The sequence below is a fragment of the Malaclemys terrapin genome, chromosome 1 (genome assembly GCF_027887155.1).
Source record: "Malaclemys terrapin pileata isolate rMalTer1 chromosome 1, rMalTer1.hap1, whole genome shotgun sequence".
NCBI classification, from domain to species: Eukaryota; Metazoa; Chordata; order Testudines; family Emydidae; genus Malaclemys; species Malaclemys terrapin.
In genome coordinates, this window is record NC_071505.1 from 107,459,369 (window position 1) to 107,477,125 (window position 17,757).

Below are 17,757 nucleotides of genomic sequence, written 5' to 3' on the forward strand. Positions count from 1 at the left end.
AGATGTGGCAGTGGGGATGGTGGCCGTCACAGATACGCAATGTTTGCACCCAACAGGAAGGAATCTGAAAGGAGTATAATCCCTATGACAAATTGGGTAGCAGTTGGGATACAGACAGAGGCAAAATAATTCACTGGGGTACACAGACATGACCTCTAATGGAAGTAGGGGATCAGCAAGCTGGAGGTAGGGGCGAGCAAGCTGGAGATTGGGCAAGGAACCATGTGAAAGCACTGGTGGCAGATGGGTTGAAGGAGATTGAGACTGAGGATGCAATAACAAAGATGGAAAAGTCATTGAGAGAGGCTAGCGATGATGTAGCATCTCAATGTAGATGTATCCTCCCTCGAGATGGTACATGTGACTATATGTGACCCCTGAACAGCACTGAAAAGGTTAAGCGAGCCTGAGAATGCTAGTCACCTCACTGACTACACCTGGGGAGAATATAGTCAAGTGAAGAGAATGGACTTGAAAGAGGGTCAGTTGGCAGAAAAGACCCAATGGAGAGGAGATGAGGTATTCCCGCCTTCTGGAAAGCAGCCTGAAAGAAGACTGACAAGGAGAAAAGAGCAGACTGGTTACTCCAAGGGAGAGCTGGAAGCCTGAAGGGACCCTGGCAAGCAGCAGCCTACCTGACCTCTAGGCAAGGGGAGGAGTTTGCCAGTCCCTGGACAGTGGAATTTTTTGCAGCAAAGGAGCCTGTGATGAGGTGTAGGAAAACATTATTGCAGCTGAGGTGTGCCTATGAGCAGGGCTGGCTTTAGGCCGATTCCACCGATTCCCCTGAATTGGGCCCCGCCCCTAAGAGGGCCCCGCACAGATCGGGCAGTGTCCCTGCCTGAAGCAAAGCTCCATGGCTCTCCCGGAAGCAGGGGGCTAAGGCAGAAGCAGCAGCGGCTGTTGCAGGTCAGGAAGGGGGGGGAGGGGGGGAGAAGGCACATGTGCTTTGCAGCCTTCCCCTCCCCTCCCCCCAGCACTCACCTGGAGGAGACACCTAGGGGGCTTCTGGTCCGGTGGGAGACAGGAATCTCTGCAGTGGACCTCACTCACCTTACCAGCTGCTGGGGCTTCGGTCGGTGAGTGTTTGACCCCATGATTCCCCATAGGTTTGTAATATTGGGTTGGTTTTGTGGTTTTCGGTGGTGTTGCTGTTTGAGGGTGAGTTTGTGCCTGCCTGTGTCTGTTAGTGTTTCAAAACTAAACTCGGGACCATGTAACCCAGGAAGAAAGCCCCGAGCCGGTACTTAGTGCTGTGAATTCCAGGTGAGAGAGAGAGGGAGGTTTGGAGGAGGAAATCAAATACATCAAGAGGGGAGAATGCGAAAGGTCTGCAACACGGCAGGCTGAGACTTTTATCTCTCCCTTCTCCCCCGAGAGAGGGGAAACTGAGGCAAGGAGTGATCTGATTCCCCTCCCCAAATTATTTTGCAAAGGAGGGGGACGGGGGGCTCCTATCCAAACCAGTTCCCTTTCCATCAACTCTGCTTCCCCTGCTGCAAGACCACTGTAGGGGCTGAATATTTCCATTAAACTCTGGCTCCTTCATTTGCCCTGCAACAATAAAATAGAGCGGCTTTGGGGGGTAGGAATATCCCCCCCCCCAAAGCTGTGTGGACATTAAGGGTTTTTGGGGTGGGGGGGCACGATAATATTCCGGATCGATCAAACACCCAGCTCAGCTTTCTAGCCATCCAGCAGCTCTAGGGCAGGGAAGGAAGGTGCTCTTGGTGCAGAGTGGTCGCAAAACAGGGGTGAATTTACCAGGGGGAGAGGGGGTCCGGTTGAAATCCCACCCGATGCAGCCACACGGAATCGCTGGCGGCGCTGGGAGAGGCCAGGAGTGGAAGCAGGTGGCCTGGGGGTGGGGGGACATTTGCCCTCAGTCCTGGGCTCTGGGATGGACTAGACTGGGTGGGTGGTGGGTTCAGTCTAGTCTTCCAGCCTGTTGCTCTCGCTGGGGTTTGTGGTTTTCATCTGGCTCCACTGAAAAGATGAAACAAGCCCAGTAGAAAACGGGGGTGAGAGAGGCGGGAAGGGGTTTGTAAGGGGTTAAAGTGACCCATCAATGAAAGAGTAAAACCAGAGTTTGACTGGGTTTCCCCCCAGCCACCACTCCTGCAAACACTGGGCAAGGGGCAGCCCCATCCCCCACCGAGGCTATGGTGAGGGGCAGCAGGGGAGGGAGGAAGGAAGCCACATGTGATGGCAGTCCCCTCCCCCCCAGCACCCACCACCCCCTCTTCGGCCCCCAAACTCTGTCCCAGAGCCTGCACCCACCCCTCCGCACTCCCTCCCAGAGCCTGCACCCCTCCACCCATCCTGCACCCCACACCGTGCCCCAGCCCGGAGCCTGCACCCAAACTCTGTCCCACTCAGCCCTGGGCAAAGCTCTCCTTGACTGGCTCCCAGCCCCCCTCAAAGGGTTGCAGCTGTCTGGAAGTGCCTGCCTTCCACACCTTCCTCATTCACACCTCATTCATTCAACAGGTCAATTGATTACAAAGTGGGGGGAAGAACTTATTCTACTTCTAGCAAAAAGACATTTTTCTTTTACCTTAATTATACTACCTTAGGGGCCAGCTATAACATTACCAAGGTTCAATACAAAGTCATATAAAAGTTATACAAAAATGCATAATGCAGAGATTTATCTTCAACTGCACTGATTGACTGCTGTGTGCAGTAACATAGTGACCCCTGGGTCTTTGAATGAGGCTTTATACTTGGGGGGGGGGCGAGCGGGTGGGCAAGCGGCGGGTGGGCAAAGAGGCAAGCAGTGAGCCAGCAGGGGTTCTAGGGGCGGGCATGGGGGTTTCTGGCAGGGGAGGGAGAAGGTGAAAGGAGGCAAGTGGTGGGTGGGGGACTGACTAGGAGGGACACAGTAAGCCAGTGGGGGGCTAGGGGGTGAAGAGAGGTGTGATGGTGGGGCCGAGCGGGGAGGGGTCGGGTCCTATTTTATTGCTGTGATCTGGTCACCCTATGTCACACACACACACACCCCCAACCTTCCTTTTCGGCCCACAGCTGTTTCGGCGGGGCGGTGCTGGGGAAGCAGGGTTTGTTTCCGTGGGCCGGGAGGCGCTGAGGGGGGGGGGGGAGGATGGCACAATTTTATATTAATAAGGAAATATTTTATAAATTTTAATAAAATAAACATTATTGAAGAAAATCAGTTGTACAACTATCAAAACATGAATTATTTTCCTAATATGAAAGTGAAAATCAGCTAATTAATATATAATTTTGTTATTATATAGTCATGAAAAGTAAATAATACATGGAAGAAATGAAAGGGTTCTTTTTAAGTGGCTTTTTTTTTAGTCATCCCTGCTGGGGCCCCGTTGAAACTGTTCAAATTGGGCCCCGCACTTCCTAAAGCCGGCCCTACCTATGAGGAGGATGCAGCTCACCAAGTCCAGATGAGACTGCAGATTCAGTTGTAGTTTTGTTGGCGGTGTTAAAGGACTCTGGGGCCCTGGAAGGGGTCAGACTCCTGAATGTATTTTGGCTGGAGGGTAAGACCACTGCTATGGCCAGAATAGGCTGAAGAACAGAAGAGGGAAACTGAAGTTCAGCTGCTGCAACACCACATCCAGCCAGGAGGGGGAATGTTGGGGTGGCAACTCTGCTACACTACCAAAAATGTTGGCAAGTTTCATTGTTATTACTTTCATCAGCTAATTTATCTCTGCCTTAAGGATCAGTCAATGGGTCCCAATGCAGTCGATGAGCATTTTGCATTGTGAATGTGCTGCAGGATTAGGCAAGAAAACTATATTGAAAAAATAGGCAAGAAAACTATATTGTCAGCAATTTCTTAATTGTTAAAAGATTATATGAAAACAAGTAATCCTGTTCTTGCTCAGCAACTATTGGACTTAATAATCTTGCTCTGGGTTCAGTTTTGCTTACATGGAAATCATCTGGAACTATGTGGGCTCTCTCTGCCATAGCCTGGGATACAGAGAAAGAGTATGCTTTCCCTCCCTGGCACCCCAGTGAAACGGTGATTGCATGCTAGGGCCAGGATCTGTCCCTAGCAGTTGTAGTATATTGTTAGCCAAATGGGCTCGTTTCCCCCTGGAGCTGCCCAATTACCCCAAGGAGGCACGGGAGTCTAGAAGACAGCTTCAAGTTCTTTATTGTTCAGTCAGCTGAGCGGGTGTCCCCCTCGACACATGCCAGAGGGAGGAGCACACCTTACAAGCATAGAGCAAGCCTTTTTATACCCAGTAACAAACAACTTAGCGTGCATACATTCTGCTGACCTATGGAATTTTTAAATTCCTTTCTAGGGGTAAATAGAATACATCTGTTGGGGCCGTAAATAGGATACATCTGTTGGGCCTCTTTGATTGATTGTCTTGCTATACGTTCATATATGGGAAAGGAAGCTATGGCCATGGGGAACAGCTGGGATAATAGGCGAGTATTTGGCCTTTGTTCTAACAATATGGACAGCCTTAAAATTAAAAATAAACATTTTAAAAATCCTAGATATTTAGAAATCATTTCCACTGTCCCACAAAGTTGAGGGCTCTGTGTACTCCTAAATGATCACATTTTGTGTGTGCTAGGGTGTAACCTTGGATAGAAGCTTGGGTTTTGTTTTGTTTTTTAAAGCGCATCCTGATAAAAATATGTGAAAAGATAAAAGCGCATACACTTCAAACAACGACTCTAGCATTGGTATTGTCAACTGCTGAATGTCACTCACCAATCTGGGTGGGCAGCTCACATACCAAAGTCCTTCAGCTTAATGCTGTGAAAAGAATCATAACCGGAACATTAAAATCAACATCTGTTCAACAATTGCCTACTCTAGCACATATATCCCCACGCAAAATACAGAGACACACACACATACAGCTCGTGAGTACCATTGAATTATGGCCAACCTGAACTTACCAATTCATGAGGATCTCCAGAACCTTCTGAAGACATGCCTGTTAAAAAATCAACCTTTTTAAGTCTTCTTTTTTTTTTTGTATATTAGATTAATTTGCATATTAACTATTCTCCCAGAACTTTTATGATATTAGCAAAGAGTGCATTTGAATTCAAAAGCCAAGAGTGTTGGCTCTTAACCCGTGAGTGACCTGGATACAGGAATGTCATGTGATCGAGCATTCAGCTGTAATTCACTATTCCTGGTGCCTCCAAGTCTGGGAATCTAGATGTCTAGGGAAAAGACCAATCAACCTCACAGTGTCTACAGCAGAATGCTGTAAACAAGACTGGGTGATAAGGTGAGAGATAATTTAATTATGTTCTGTGATTGCTAAGCGGTACTTCTTGTTATAGATGTATTCTATAATGAATGAAATAAGGATCCATTGAGAGATGACTAAGTCATTAAGAACTGTTGGTTGTCACAACTGTTAATAACAATGAGCAGATTAGAATTCCTTTTAGTTTACCAATCATGTAACCTAAAGATGCCATAAAATTCCGTAAATAACTGGATAAAATGAAAATATCAAAACCAAAACACACACGGTAAAATTAATCATAGGAAAGCAATTTTCCCTCCAAAAAGGAATTTCTTTGTCTCACCTCCCATAACAAGAAAGAACATTAGAAAGTTATCTGGGAATGAACACTGTCAGTATTCCAACATAGGTACAGAGAAGGGACCAAATTACCTTTTCTTCACCATTTACAGAGAGTGGTAAAATATGTTTTCTTTCTGTATTCTATATAATGCCGTATTAATCTTTGATTAAATAATTCCATTTAAACCTATCTGACAATCTTGAATCGTCATTAAACTCAAACACACAATATGCCTGAAATCTTGGAAGCCTCTTTGGGGTTAGGCCAAAGCTCTTAAAGATCCTCATTCAATCTTGAGGCACACTAGAAAGAATTCTGGGATAATGCAAGTGTCCCAAACAAACACCGGATTGTCACCTCCACACAAGAACTTCCAGGTTTTAATCTACCCCGGGAACAATTGTCGCATTGAACCATTTCAGAACATTGGATGGCAGATACTGTCATCTCATACATCTGTAGAAGATCAGAGACAATGTGTCTGTAGACACCAGTCACCAATGATAGATGACATTGTATGTCAGTGCTCATTTGCCGGTGGCATCTCAGACTTACACCAAGCCACTCCTAATGTTAGGGGAGACAGCAACAGCTCAGCAAAATGCCTCGGCCACTGCCAATAACTGGAATATCAATTATCATGCTTATTGCCAAAAGCAGCTGTAAGGCCTTTGTAGCAACCTTAGTATAACTGGGCTAGATGGGGGTGGGATGAGGTGACCATGAGAATTGAGCATGATCCTGCACCATCTCATTGAAGTTTCTTTTAAATAGCTGAAGTATGTGGTTTTGAAAAAAACAGGAAGTCTGTCTATATTTGACTTCTCGCGTGTGTTTTTTCAAGGCCAACGAGACTGTGGACTCTGCAGAAACATATCTGCACAACTAACAGCTTGAAACTTCTTCCTTAACTAACTGGTGATTGACAAGCTGTGTAACACAAGCATAAATAGGGGGAAACAACTGAGTTGAGGGGACTTATCTTATGATCCCCAGCAGCAGATGGAAGGCTGATCACTGGAAATCTGCTGTCGAACACTCAAAGACCACTCCAGACTTTGGGTAACTATAGGTTTAGCGTGCTCTAACCTGTTGCATATGTGTGTATGTGCTTGAGACTAAATAAAGTAAAAGCTTAAAGTGAAAGTACTCTTGTTTGTACTAATCATTTATCAGATAGAAGAGTCGTGTTCCCGATTGATTGATTTTCCTGACATCGTCTTGCAAAGAATAAAGTTATCAAGAACTTTTGGGTTCAGAAAAACCCAGATAACACTAAAGCTGTTCACAGGCTCACTGCTCTGGACTTGGTTATTTGGACTTTGCTAATCACCTCTCATCACACACAAGAACCACATCCGACACACCACAAACAGTGCAAGGAATGCAGCTGATTTTAGTTCTATTTGCTCTCTGAAGTTGTCTTTTGAGCTCAGTCTTTTAGAGCAGTGGTCCCCAAACTATTCATGTCACATCCCCACCTTATCCCTGCCATGCCCCCCATAACATTCCTCTGTGTCCCCCTAGGGGTTGTGCTCCACAGTTTGGGGACCGCTGTTTTAGAGGCTGCTGATCCTTTAGGCAAGTCTTCAGACTTGGTTAACATATATAATTTTAGGTTTTGTCAAAACAATGTTTTATCAATTTAATTACATAGATTTAGGAATTTATGGGATACTCAGATCCATTGAAGCGTGCCTTATGTTAACTTAGCTTAAGCTAATTCCTTACCCTGCTAATCAGGATCAATAAGCTTTATTAATCAAAGATAAAACAGCATGATACCAAAGGAAGGTCCATACATTACCAAACCGATTAGGGGAGCAGCTTAGCAGCAGCGGTCTCTTCCAACTAGTTCTCAGAATTTCACCCTTTTATATACTATGTGTATTTACAGAAAAGAGAGAGAAAATGACCTATTGACTCATGGAACTCTTTTCATGGTATCTTGATTTTTACATAATTGATAAGCTGTTTTACGTAATTGAAAACCAAGTCGTCATAACAGAAAACATCTGTAACAACAAGTCATTCCTGATAATGGATTTATTGAGAGATGCTTTTAGCTTATCTTAGCAATCATTGAAAACATCTGCCGCTTCCTGGCCATCTGAACACATTTCCTAAAGGTTAATGGGTCAGAGTAAGAGGATGCATGCAATCCATTATTGACAACACACTTAGGTTCAGTTTAAACACAAAAATTCATGGGAGTTTGGTTTGTTTGCTAACAAAGGAAATTTCCCACTGTTGCACCAGCACCCGTGTAAGCAATGGTACATGTGCCAGTGTACACCAGCTACCAAGGATCTAGAAGTATCAAACATGCAACAGTTTGTTAGTCAAAACACCAGTGAAATGTCTACATTAAAAATATGTCTGTACTGCACACTCTTTATGGCAATGTGTAGAGTATATACACTACACACCGATCTAGCATGGGTATAAACAGCAGTGTAGACAGTGAAGCATTGCTTAGGTGATTAGAGTAAAGACATGCCTTAACCCTGTAGGTATCTAGCCTACAAGGCTCTCTACATGGCCAAGCAGTGCCTCCCCAGTCTATACTGCTATTTTTAACAGTGCAATGATCCCCTGCCACCTTGCTGCTGGAGTCTGTCCCAGCTGCAGGGAAAGGCAGCAAGGAAAGACTCTGTCATCTCCCCACCACCAGAGCCTTTCACTGACTCAGGGAGCTGCCGGGGCCTTTCCCCACTGCTGGAGCCTTTCCTTATCTCAATGAGAGCCTCTGGAAGCACAGAGCTGCCAGAGCCTTTTCCCTATGGCTCCCCCCAACCAGAGCCTTTCACTGCAGCATGCAGCTACACATACCTAGATACAACCACCAGTGGTGTGCAGTGTAGATGTAGCCTAAGGCTCCTACCAGTGCCAGTAGGAGCACTTGTACAGCTGTATGAGTGCTAGTACCATAATGTGATGTTTCTCCAATATTGGATACATAGATACAGCCCATGAGAGAGGTATGTGAACTAGTGGTTGTGTTTTTCAGATTCTCATTTCTTGTACTTTTTATATCCAGACTTCTATTTTGCACTTCCCCAGTGCCTTTCATCCAGATATATCAGGGTTTTAAAGGACAGTATCAACTTCAAATCTAGGGTTGTTTAAAAAAATGAGTTTAGAGTAATTTCAAGTACTATATTCTGCCAAGTATCAGAGGGGTAGCCGTGTTAGTCTGAATCTGCAAAAAGCAACAGAGGGTCCTGTGGCACCTTTGAGACTAACAGAAGTACTGGGAGCATAAGCTTTCGTGGGTAAGAACCTCACTTCTTCAGATGCAAGACTTTTCTGCCAGTTGTTGTGGTCTTGCGATCTCAGTTTCCTACCATTCAAAATGTGTCTTTCTCCCTTGCTGTCCTATATCTCCAGAACTCAGCCAGCAAATTAATAATATCCTTGCTTTGATAAAGAAACAGCTAACACAAAGAAACAATCCCGGAGGTTCCAGTAAGCAGGCTTTAATTGTGGTTCACTCTCAGTCGGTGTTGCGCATACCGTAACCTGATCCTGCCCAGCTACACTTTCTGGTGTGGGCCTACGTTCCTTTTAAGCTGTGTGGCCATGCAGCAGGCTATCAAGGGCCACACAGGCAGCGAGAGGCACCTCTCCCCTGGTCCCAGCCTCAGAGCTGCCACAAGAGAGGGTTGGGGGGAGTCCTCTCTCCCTACCGCAGTCCCGAGGCAGCTTGCACCCCAAACCCTTCATCCCCAGCCCCACTCCAGAGCCCGCACCCCCAGCCAGAGCCCTCACCTGCCCCCCCCGCACTGCAACTCTTTTTTTACTTCTCTACCCATAATGATCCCAGTGTTAGGAGCACAGAACCAAACAAAGTCAGCACAGTTCTCAAAAACTAACTGCCTGTTGTTGTGGGGAAAAGCCCATATAAATAGGAGAAACTGACTAAGCGCTTGTCACTGATAACTGCACTGAGTGTAATATCAGAGCCTAACCAATTAATCAAGAAGACATTGAAAATTACTATCCTCAAAGTGCTGTAAAATAAACTGAAAAATGAGATTATTTTTCTCTTGTTTTTTTTAATTTATAGTACTCTAAGATGTTCATAACTACAGTAGATTAAATATTTCAGGCAGAGTGTGACTCTAAAGTGACGGTGCCCCTATCAAAATATTAAGACAAAAATTTCAGAAGTGCACACTGACTTTGGATGCCCGTTTTTGGGTGTCCAGCTTGATACAGCTGTGGGTCTGTTTTTCAGAGGTGCAAGCACCCACTGATCCCATTTACATCATTGGACTTGGCAAAGGATTACTATATGAAATTCTCTGGACTCTGTTATGCAAGAGGTCAGCCTAGATTATCATAATCTTTCATCTGACAGAAGAAGTGATTAGCACCATTTAGACAATCAAGTTCAGATTAGTGAGCCAGTAAGTAGCTTTGGGAATGGCTTGGTGATAGTCTGAGGCTATGTCTACACTGATGCTGTAAATCGACCTAAGTTACACAACTCCAGCTATGTTATTCATGTAGCTGGAGTTGATGTAGCTTAGGTCCAGTGGCACTGGAACAGTTTTTGTAAGCATCCACCTTTACCCTTGTCCGTGCCCCTCACCAGCCCCTAATGCTGGGACCAGCAGCCGGGACCCTGCATGCAGGGCTGGCGGCCAGGACCCCAGGACCATAGCGGGCCCGGCGGCCGGGATCCCGGGTGGCAGGGGCATGGGGCCAGCAGCAGGGACCCTGGGCGGTGGGGATGATGGGCAAGTCACAAGGACACTGGGCGCAAAACCTGGGGGTTCTGCAGCAATCCCCTCACCCTTCCTTCCCACGCCTATGCTTAGGTCGACTTACTGCGGTGTCTACACTGCACTGGGTCGATGGGAGAGTGACTTACCTCACTCCTCTCGGTCTCGGTGGAGTACCAGGGTCAACCAGAGAGCACTCTGCCATCAATTTAGAGGGTCTTCACTAGAATGGCTAAATTGATCCCCAGTGCATCGATCGCTGCAGCATTGATCCAGCGGTAGTGTAGACATTGCCGGTGACATCTCAGGCTAATTGTTGAAACAGATGCTAACTTTCAATGCAATCCATAGTTGGGAAGTGGTGTCCACAGACATTTATGCATTCTCTCCCATCTTCTAGAGATATTTGGGGTGACTGCATCTGCCATGCAATATTCTGAAAAGGTTCAGTGCAGAAGTTCTTTTGTGGGGTTGGCAATCCAGTGTTTGTTTGGGACATTAGCATTATCCCAGAATTCTTTTAAGTGTGCCTCAGGATTGAACGAGAATGCTTTCAAAGTTTTAGCCTGATCCAAAAAGGCTTGCGAGGTTTCAGGAGTGCATTCAGACGGTGTGATGACGTAGGAATTTGCTGTAATATTTTCATGAAGCCTATGTGTACCTCAGTTTCCCTATGTCCTTAGCATGGCTACCCAGTCCATGCAAAAGGGTTAATGCGGCTCTTTGAGCAGAGCAGGAGACATGAGGTGTGTATGTATTGCCTAGTTGTCTAGGGTGGAATGAATGGGTCATTAAAGAACTGGTTGAAACCAACCCAGATCAACAGAAGATCTGGACAGACCATGAGACCTCTAATCGCTGAACAATCGACACCTAACAGCAAGAAACCCCGGCAGGTAGAACATGTGAACTTAGATAGAGGAGAAGGTTGTCAAGTGGCTGGAAAAAGGGACGTCCTTTCATGAGACACAGGTTCCCACCCAGGAATAAAGTCAAAGGGAAGGAGTCAAAGCCAGAAATGGAGTCCATAATGCTGAATGCACTGGTGTGGCCAGAGTGGACTATGACATAACTTCTGCTTCTCTTGGTTGACCTAAGGACTTTCAGATTTTGTATGCCAGGAGACTAATAAATTGCTACCTTGTTTTGAAACAGCTGCCTGCTGTCACTATAAATAATCACTGAGAGCATTGTGCCCTGAAGGTGTAGAGTACAGTACAAATCTCCTGCAGGAATCTGGCTTGGCTGGACACCCTGCAGAAAGTCATGGAGAGAGAGAGAGAGGGCTTGCTGGTGCCTGAAGGCCCAACCTTGGAGTCTTGGAGGCCATGGACCTGCCCTTATGGAACTCGGTGGAACTTTTGGGTTTGGCACATTAAGGGGTCACTTTCAAGAGACTTGTTACAGGTTGGGGCATAAGCCAGACTTTGTAACTCCATGATAGAAGTTTCTGGAGGATCTCATGAATTGGTATGTTCAAGTTGCCCATGGTTCGATTGTACTCATAGGCTGTGCGTGTCCCTTGGGTGGGGATACATGTGCCATTGAATGCTTGTTGATTTTAATATTCCAGTTATGATTATCATAATGGCATTAAGCTGTGCATCCAGAGTTTGGTACGTGAGCTGCCTGGCCAGACTGGAGCACAATATTCTGTAACCAAGTGTACCAATGTTAGAATCACAGTTCAAAGCTGTGCGCATCAGCACCCCATGTTGTGCCTGCAAGTCTTTAGGTGAGTCTAGTCCTTGCTTTTACCTTTTCACATGTCTTTTCCAGATGAACTTTAAAAGTCAAGCTTCTGTTCCCAACTACTTAGGATAGGGCTTTTTTCAGACCTGTTGATCACAGAAGGTGACAGTGAAGGGTTCATTGGCATCTTTGTTGTTTAGGTGAAAGGCTATTACCAAAGTTTTGGAGGCATTTGGGAGGAGCTTCCAGTCCTAAAAGTATTCCACCTTTATCCTGAGATTGGTGGAGAGGGTGTCTCCAATGGTGGTGAGGTCTTTGTCTTGTACCGCAAAAGCAATGTCATCAGTATAACCCTTCTGCCCATCTAAGTTGGCAGCAACAAGGGCCGGGTTCTGTATCTAGGGGTTCCGTTTCAATAACACAATGCAAAACCGGCTCGAGCCCCCACCCAGTGACCTGGGACAATTACATACCACCCCCTGGGTGCCTCTAAGAGACAATACTTCCCCTCTCGCAAGCACGGAGTCTGAGTGTAGCAGAAAATGTTTAATAACATGAGATAAATGACATCAGCATTAAATTGGAAAAAACACCACAAACAGGATTCCTAACACAAACCATGAGCAAAAAAAAACCCACCCCAGCAAATTGGGCTGTGTCCTTTCAACTTTGGTTCTTGAATCCAGCAACCCAAAAATCACCCAGAGTCCCCAAAGTCCAATACCCCCAAAGTCTCTTGGGTCCAGCAACCACCCAAAGTCCCAAAAGTCCAACAACCCACAAAGTCTCTGTCCCTGGTCAGTGCAGCCCCAGAGTAAAAGGGGGGCATGCAGGGTGTTAAGGTGCACCTTACATGATCCGAGCCCAGCCATCTCTCCGTGGGGTTCCGCTGCAGCCTTCAACACGAGCCAGTCCACTTCCTGCCATCCCACAAACCACTCCGCTCCACTCCACTCACCGACTTGTGAGCCGCTCCAGCCATCCCTGCAAACAGCTCCGCTCACTGTTCCTTGGGCCGTGCCACCGTCCCCATGCCGCTCCTCCAGTCGTCCCCACAAATTGCTCCGCCAGCTGCTTAGCAATATAGCTTCAGGCTCCCCCACTAGTTAACACAGCACTTTATAACTTTAACTCTTTTGTGATTTCAACTCAGAGTAGGGGAGCCCCAGTGCTAGTGCACCATTGGCCCAAAGTGAATTCAGCTTAGTAGCCTGTAGCTAGATTCCTAATGGAATCAAAGTTAGCTCTGACATTCAACAGTGGAGAGAGAGGTTGGTGCAATTGGTGTTTCAAGCCCGGGGGGGGGGGGGGGCATAACATCAGGTACAAATATCTGTCCCCATCCTCTCTCTATTCACTGGGTTTTGTAACCCATGCCCCTTGTCAAGCAAGTGCTACTTAGGTAATGGTGAAGGACTCACTCAGTCCTTCTGTCATACAACAGTTCCACTGGCCTTGATTCACAGAATCAGGGTAACAAAACTTTATTCTTCCTGCCCCAATAACAGAGAAACTGGGGATCCCACACCAGCCAAAGTAACCACTTTCAGTTGCTGTTGTTTCATGCCAGGCGGGTGGGTGTGCCTATGCAAACAAGATCAGCCCCTGGAGTTCTTTTCCACACTCGCCATAATTCACCACCAGATGTCAGGGTAGAGCTCATCCTGATTCTGCTTACATCAGCATAAATGAATTTATGCAAAATTGTATCAGACAAATCACTAATGTGAATCTTGAACTGTGAAGGAGCCAGCACAGATCCTAGAAGTAGACCATCATCGACCATGCGCGCTTTGCTGATCTGTCCAGTCAAAGGACATGATATCTATGGTTGCTCAACATTGTGGTCAGGAGTTGTATAGTGCTACAGCATTTGATGACACCTTTAATGCCTTCAGCAATAGCTCATATCTCCATATGGTGTGATATACCGCAGATAAACCTATCAATGTCGCTCCAGTTTTTTAATTCTGTTGGAAGCCAACTTCAACATGATTAGTAATAGTGAGAACCTGGTCGCAGGAACTTCCTCCTGGTCTGAAACTGACCTGTTCCTTTGGCAGGATGGCCTCAAAGATAGGGGTCAGACTCCTCTCCACAACTTGCAAGTTAATGGTGCAGACTGATATTGGGCAATAGCTGGTAGTCCGATTCCAGCATTTTGGGATTTTACTGTTCAATGTATGGCAACAGATGGGTCTGCCAACCATGCTTGTCCCTTTGGACCCAGATTCTTAAAGAATTTGGGATAAATGCTGTCCTTGCCAGAGCTTTCCTGCTTTTAGTGGCCATGAGGGCCATGTTTATTTCTTATATGGGGATGATAGCAGTGAAGTAGCAGGACTCTGTTGGATGTTTAGAAAGAGCTCTTTCTGAACCTTCTGTTTAGTCAGCTGGACAGTTTTGGTCTTCAAATTACAGAGAAGGTTTGAGGCAATAGCATTGGCCATCACTTTCAATTGAATGTTCTACCATGTCAGCATGAGGGATCGCGGGTCTATGAACACAGGTCCCTAGGCGGTACTCAGACCATGGCTGACCACCCACCAGCTCACCAGAACCAGTGGAGAAGGAGACTATCAGAGCCCTAACTCACCAAAGCCTCTGCCCACTAAGCTCCCGATTTGGGAAGATGTCTGGCCACACTGATTGGCTCTAATGCACTACTTAAGCCAGAAGGAAGCATAGAAAGTTGTCTGAGAAACTAGGTGAATTCCTGGTTGATTGTCACTTTGGACTCTCATGATACCTGAGCCCTGTCTTCCTGTCTGATCCTGATTCCTGCCTCCAAACTGTTTCCCGATTCTTGCCCTCTTTATTCCAGATCCTCTTCTGCTCCCAGTTCCTGCCTTGCTCCAGGTCTCTGCTTTACTGCACTACCCCCGACTCCAGCTCTGGTTTGACCCTTGGTTTGATTCCTGACTCTGTGTCCAGCTCTGACCCCTGGCTCCTGTTTCTGGCTCCCATCTCTGACCATTAGGCATGATTGCCTACACCCTGGTCCATAGTCCATGACTCCAAGTTTACAGAGGCACGTCCAAGCTTCACAACTGGAATGTGTGAAGTCAAGACCCTCCAATGTTGTGTTTCATTTCTTCAGCTGGACAGAATTCAATGATTCTATTAGTGCTTTTGTTGTGTCCAGATGACTGCTCTTCTCATACTGTTTGGAGAGTGCTTCTGTCTCTGGCTGCTAGCAAGGTTACAGACCTTTTGATAGCTGCAGGGAATGTGTTCTTGTCAAAGCTGCCACAAAAGGTGAACAAAGTTTTCTGGGACTGACTTGGTATGGTGCATCTTGTCTTCAACTTCTGCAATTTATGCAGCCCGGTTCTCAATGCAGAAAATTCATGGTTTTGGCATTGATTCAGTCAGTGGGACTCCAAAGCAGACATGCAGAACAGTGGGACAGTATTTCTTATGAGGAAATTTTCCAAGCACTGTCCACAAATCTTGCAGAGGAACTCTGCTATTGTTTTTCTTCAGAAAGCAGAGGACCCCATTGTGTTCAGTGTTCCATCTAGCAAAGTGAAAATTTTCTGGTTGTTTTGGGTCAAAAAGAAGGTGGACACCTGCAAATGAAGCCCAATCTGTGAACAGCTCACCCTCTGCATCATTTCGCTGTAGCCCCATTGTGAGTAGCAGCTATTAAAGTCACTCAAGTACATGGCTGGATGAAGAAAAGAGGGTATGAGGGCTTCGGCCATTCAAGATTTGGAGGTTTTTAGATGTTTGTTATGGTCAGTTGGCAATTCTTATTGCAGCAATAGAAATTTCTATGGTCTTGAATTCCTCCAGAACTGGGACATTTTTAACCATGCCTGATGTACATGATGAGGCTATACTTTGCATCGTTCATGTTACAATGAGTTTCTCGCCATGAATTTTGTATCTTGCAGCTTGCTCGTAGTCTACAGCATGAGTTTCTTGAAAAGCAACACCATCAATGTTGTTAACAAATAAAAGTTTAGAAACCAGGTAAACAGGAGTTGTGTGAGTAGCCTGTTACGTATAGATAACAGTATGGGAAAAACAACTGAGTCAGGGTGACAGGTCAAATGAATAAGGCTGCAAAGACATGTAAAACTGAGAAACAGGAAAACAGTTAGGCCACACCATGTAGATAACAATATCAGCAGAGGGATCCGTGACCAACATGTCACAATCTGAAACAGAATATTATGTAAAAACGCAGTATGTATATAGCATGGAATATACCAAATATGGACAAGGGTGATGAGTAATCAGTTAGGTAACACATGCAAGAGCAAGGATGGTGTATGGGTTATGTAAGCATATAAGGTATATAAAAAAGTGGTAATTATGACCACAGGAAGAGTAGTACAAGATCTACAAAGTCGAACAAATATGGAATTGATAATGCCAGAAAAAGGTATCATCGTCCCAGGACTGGGCAACTGATTATCCTATCCTGCTCTATCTGTTTTACTTATACTTTATAGTTGATTAAGGTGGTGCTAAATTGTCATAAACATTTCCTCAATTTACCTTTTAAAATTGATTAAGCTCAGCATTGCGTGTGGATCATGCTTTTCAACAAACAATGTTATTCATCTTGAGAACTCTTGAAAGATAGCCACAGAGTATGTGACAAACCTTCCACATTAAATTGGTACATATGTAAAGCTGGTCTTACGGTTTTTCAGTGCTGTCCCTGACAAGGACTCGTTACAAATTTCACTTTCCTAATCATACTGTGAAATGTACAAATCAATATCGGTAGCCTTTTGACAACATTTGTTGTGTTAAGTCAATAGCACATAACGAGAGCACTATGTGAAGGTGTCCTCTTGCCCCCATGATCAGAATAGCCCCATCTGACCTTAAATCATGAATCTATGGATTTGAAATTGTGGATGCTGAGAACTTCTAATAAGATGCCATAGGGCTAAAATGGGACACCCAAAAAATTGAAGCTCCAAAAATTAGTGCACATTTCAAAAATCTTGGCCTAATTATGGAAGCTACACAACATGTCTATGGAGAGAAGGCCCAGATCCACAAAAGGACTTAGGCACCTTTTTCCTGTAAAATGGGGATAGGTAATTTCTGCTATTAACTCCCACTTTAGTACCTAAGTCCAAAAGTCAGGCACCACTGAGCTCCTTAAAACATCTACTCAGCTGCTTTCTAATTCTGGAGGCACCTAAATCACCCTGGCACCTAAATTTTCACTTCAAAAAGTTCCCATGTTCCCTAAGTGCCTCTGGGCTTATGCAATGTTGCCTCAGGCAGGTGCCTGAATGCCTGTTTCATGCCAAAACCTCAGCACAATCCTCAAACCAGGGAAAGATAAGTGTTGCTAGGGTATTGGGGTGGTCTGCCATATAACCTTTATCCCAGTGGTTAGCTCATTCACCTGGATGTGGGAGACCCACATTCAATTTCCCCCTCTGCTTGATGAGGAGCAGGAAATTTAAACAGTGGTGATTACTCAACTAGAGAGTCATTTTCTCTACGGCCCAATGCATATTTAGTTATTTATGCCAAGTGGAATGGCTTCAAAAGGAGAGACCGAGACTCACCCCAGAACACAGTATTTAGAACACTCACCTGAGAGGTAGGAGACCCATGTTCAAATCTCTTTTCTGCATCAGAATGTGGATTGAGCTACATCCCAGATGAATGCCCTATTCCCTCAGCTAAAAGTTATAAGGAAGTCATCCTTCTTGTCCTCCTCCCTGTTTCCCACTTCCTCCTGGGGCTGTTTTGTGTGGAGTTAGGTGTGAGCCACCACCTTTCTTGCAAAAAAACT

The 17,757-nt window shown here is 45.5% G+C and overlaps 1 protein-coding gene across 1 annotated transcript in view; it reads left to right on the top strand.

The window, feature by feature from the left end:
• The first annotated feature begins 871 nt into the window (after positions 1-871).
• The window catches only part of AMN1 (antagonist of mitotic exit network 1 homolog), a 179,555-nt gene continuing 162,669 nt past the window's right edge, over positions 872-17,757 (top strand). Inside the window, exon 1 of the mRNA XM_054034523.1 lies at positions 872-1,079. Within this exon, the coding sequence (XP_053890498.1) occupies positions 943-1,079 (137 nt within the window). The 5' untranslated portion in view covers positions 872-942. The remainder of the gene's footprint in view (positions 1,080-17,757) is intronic.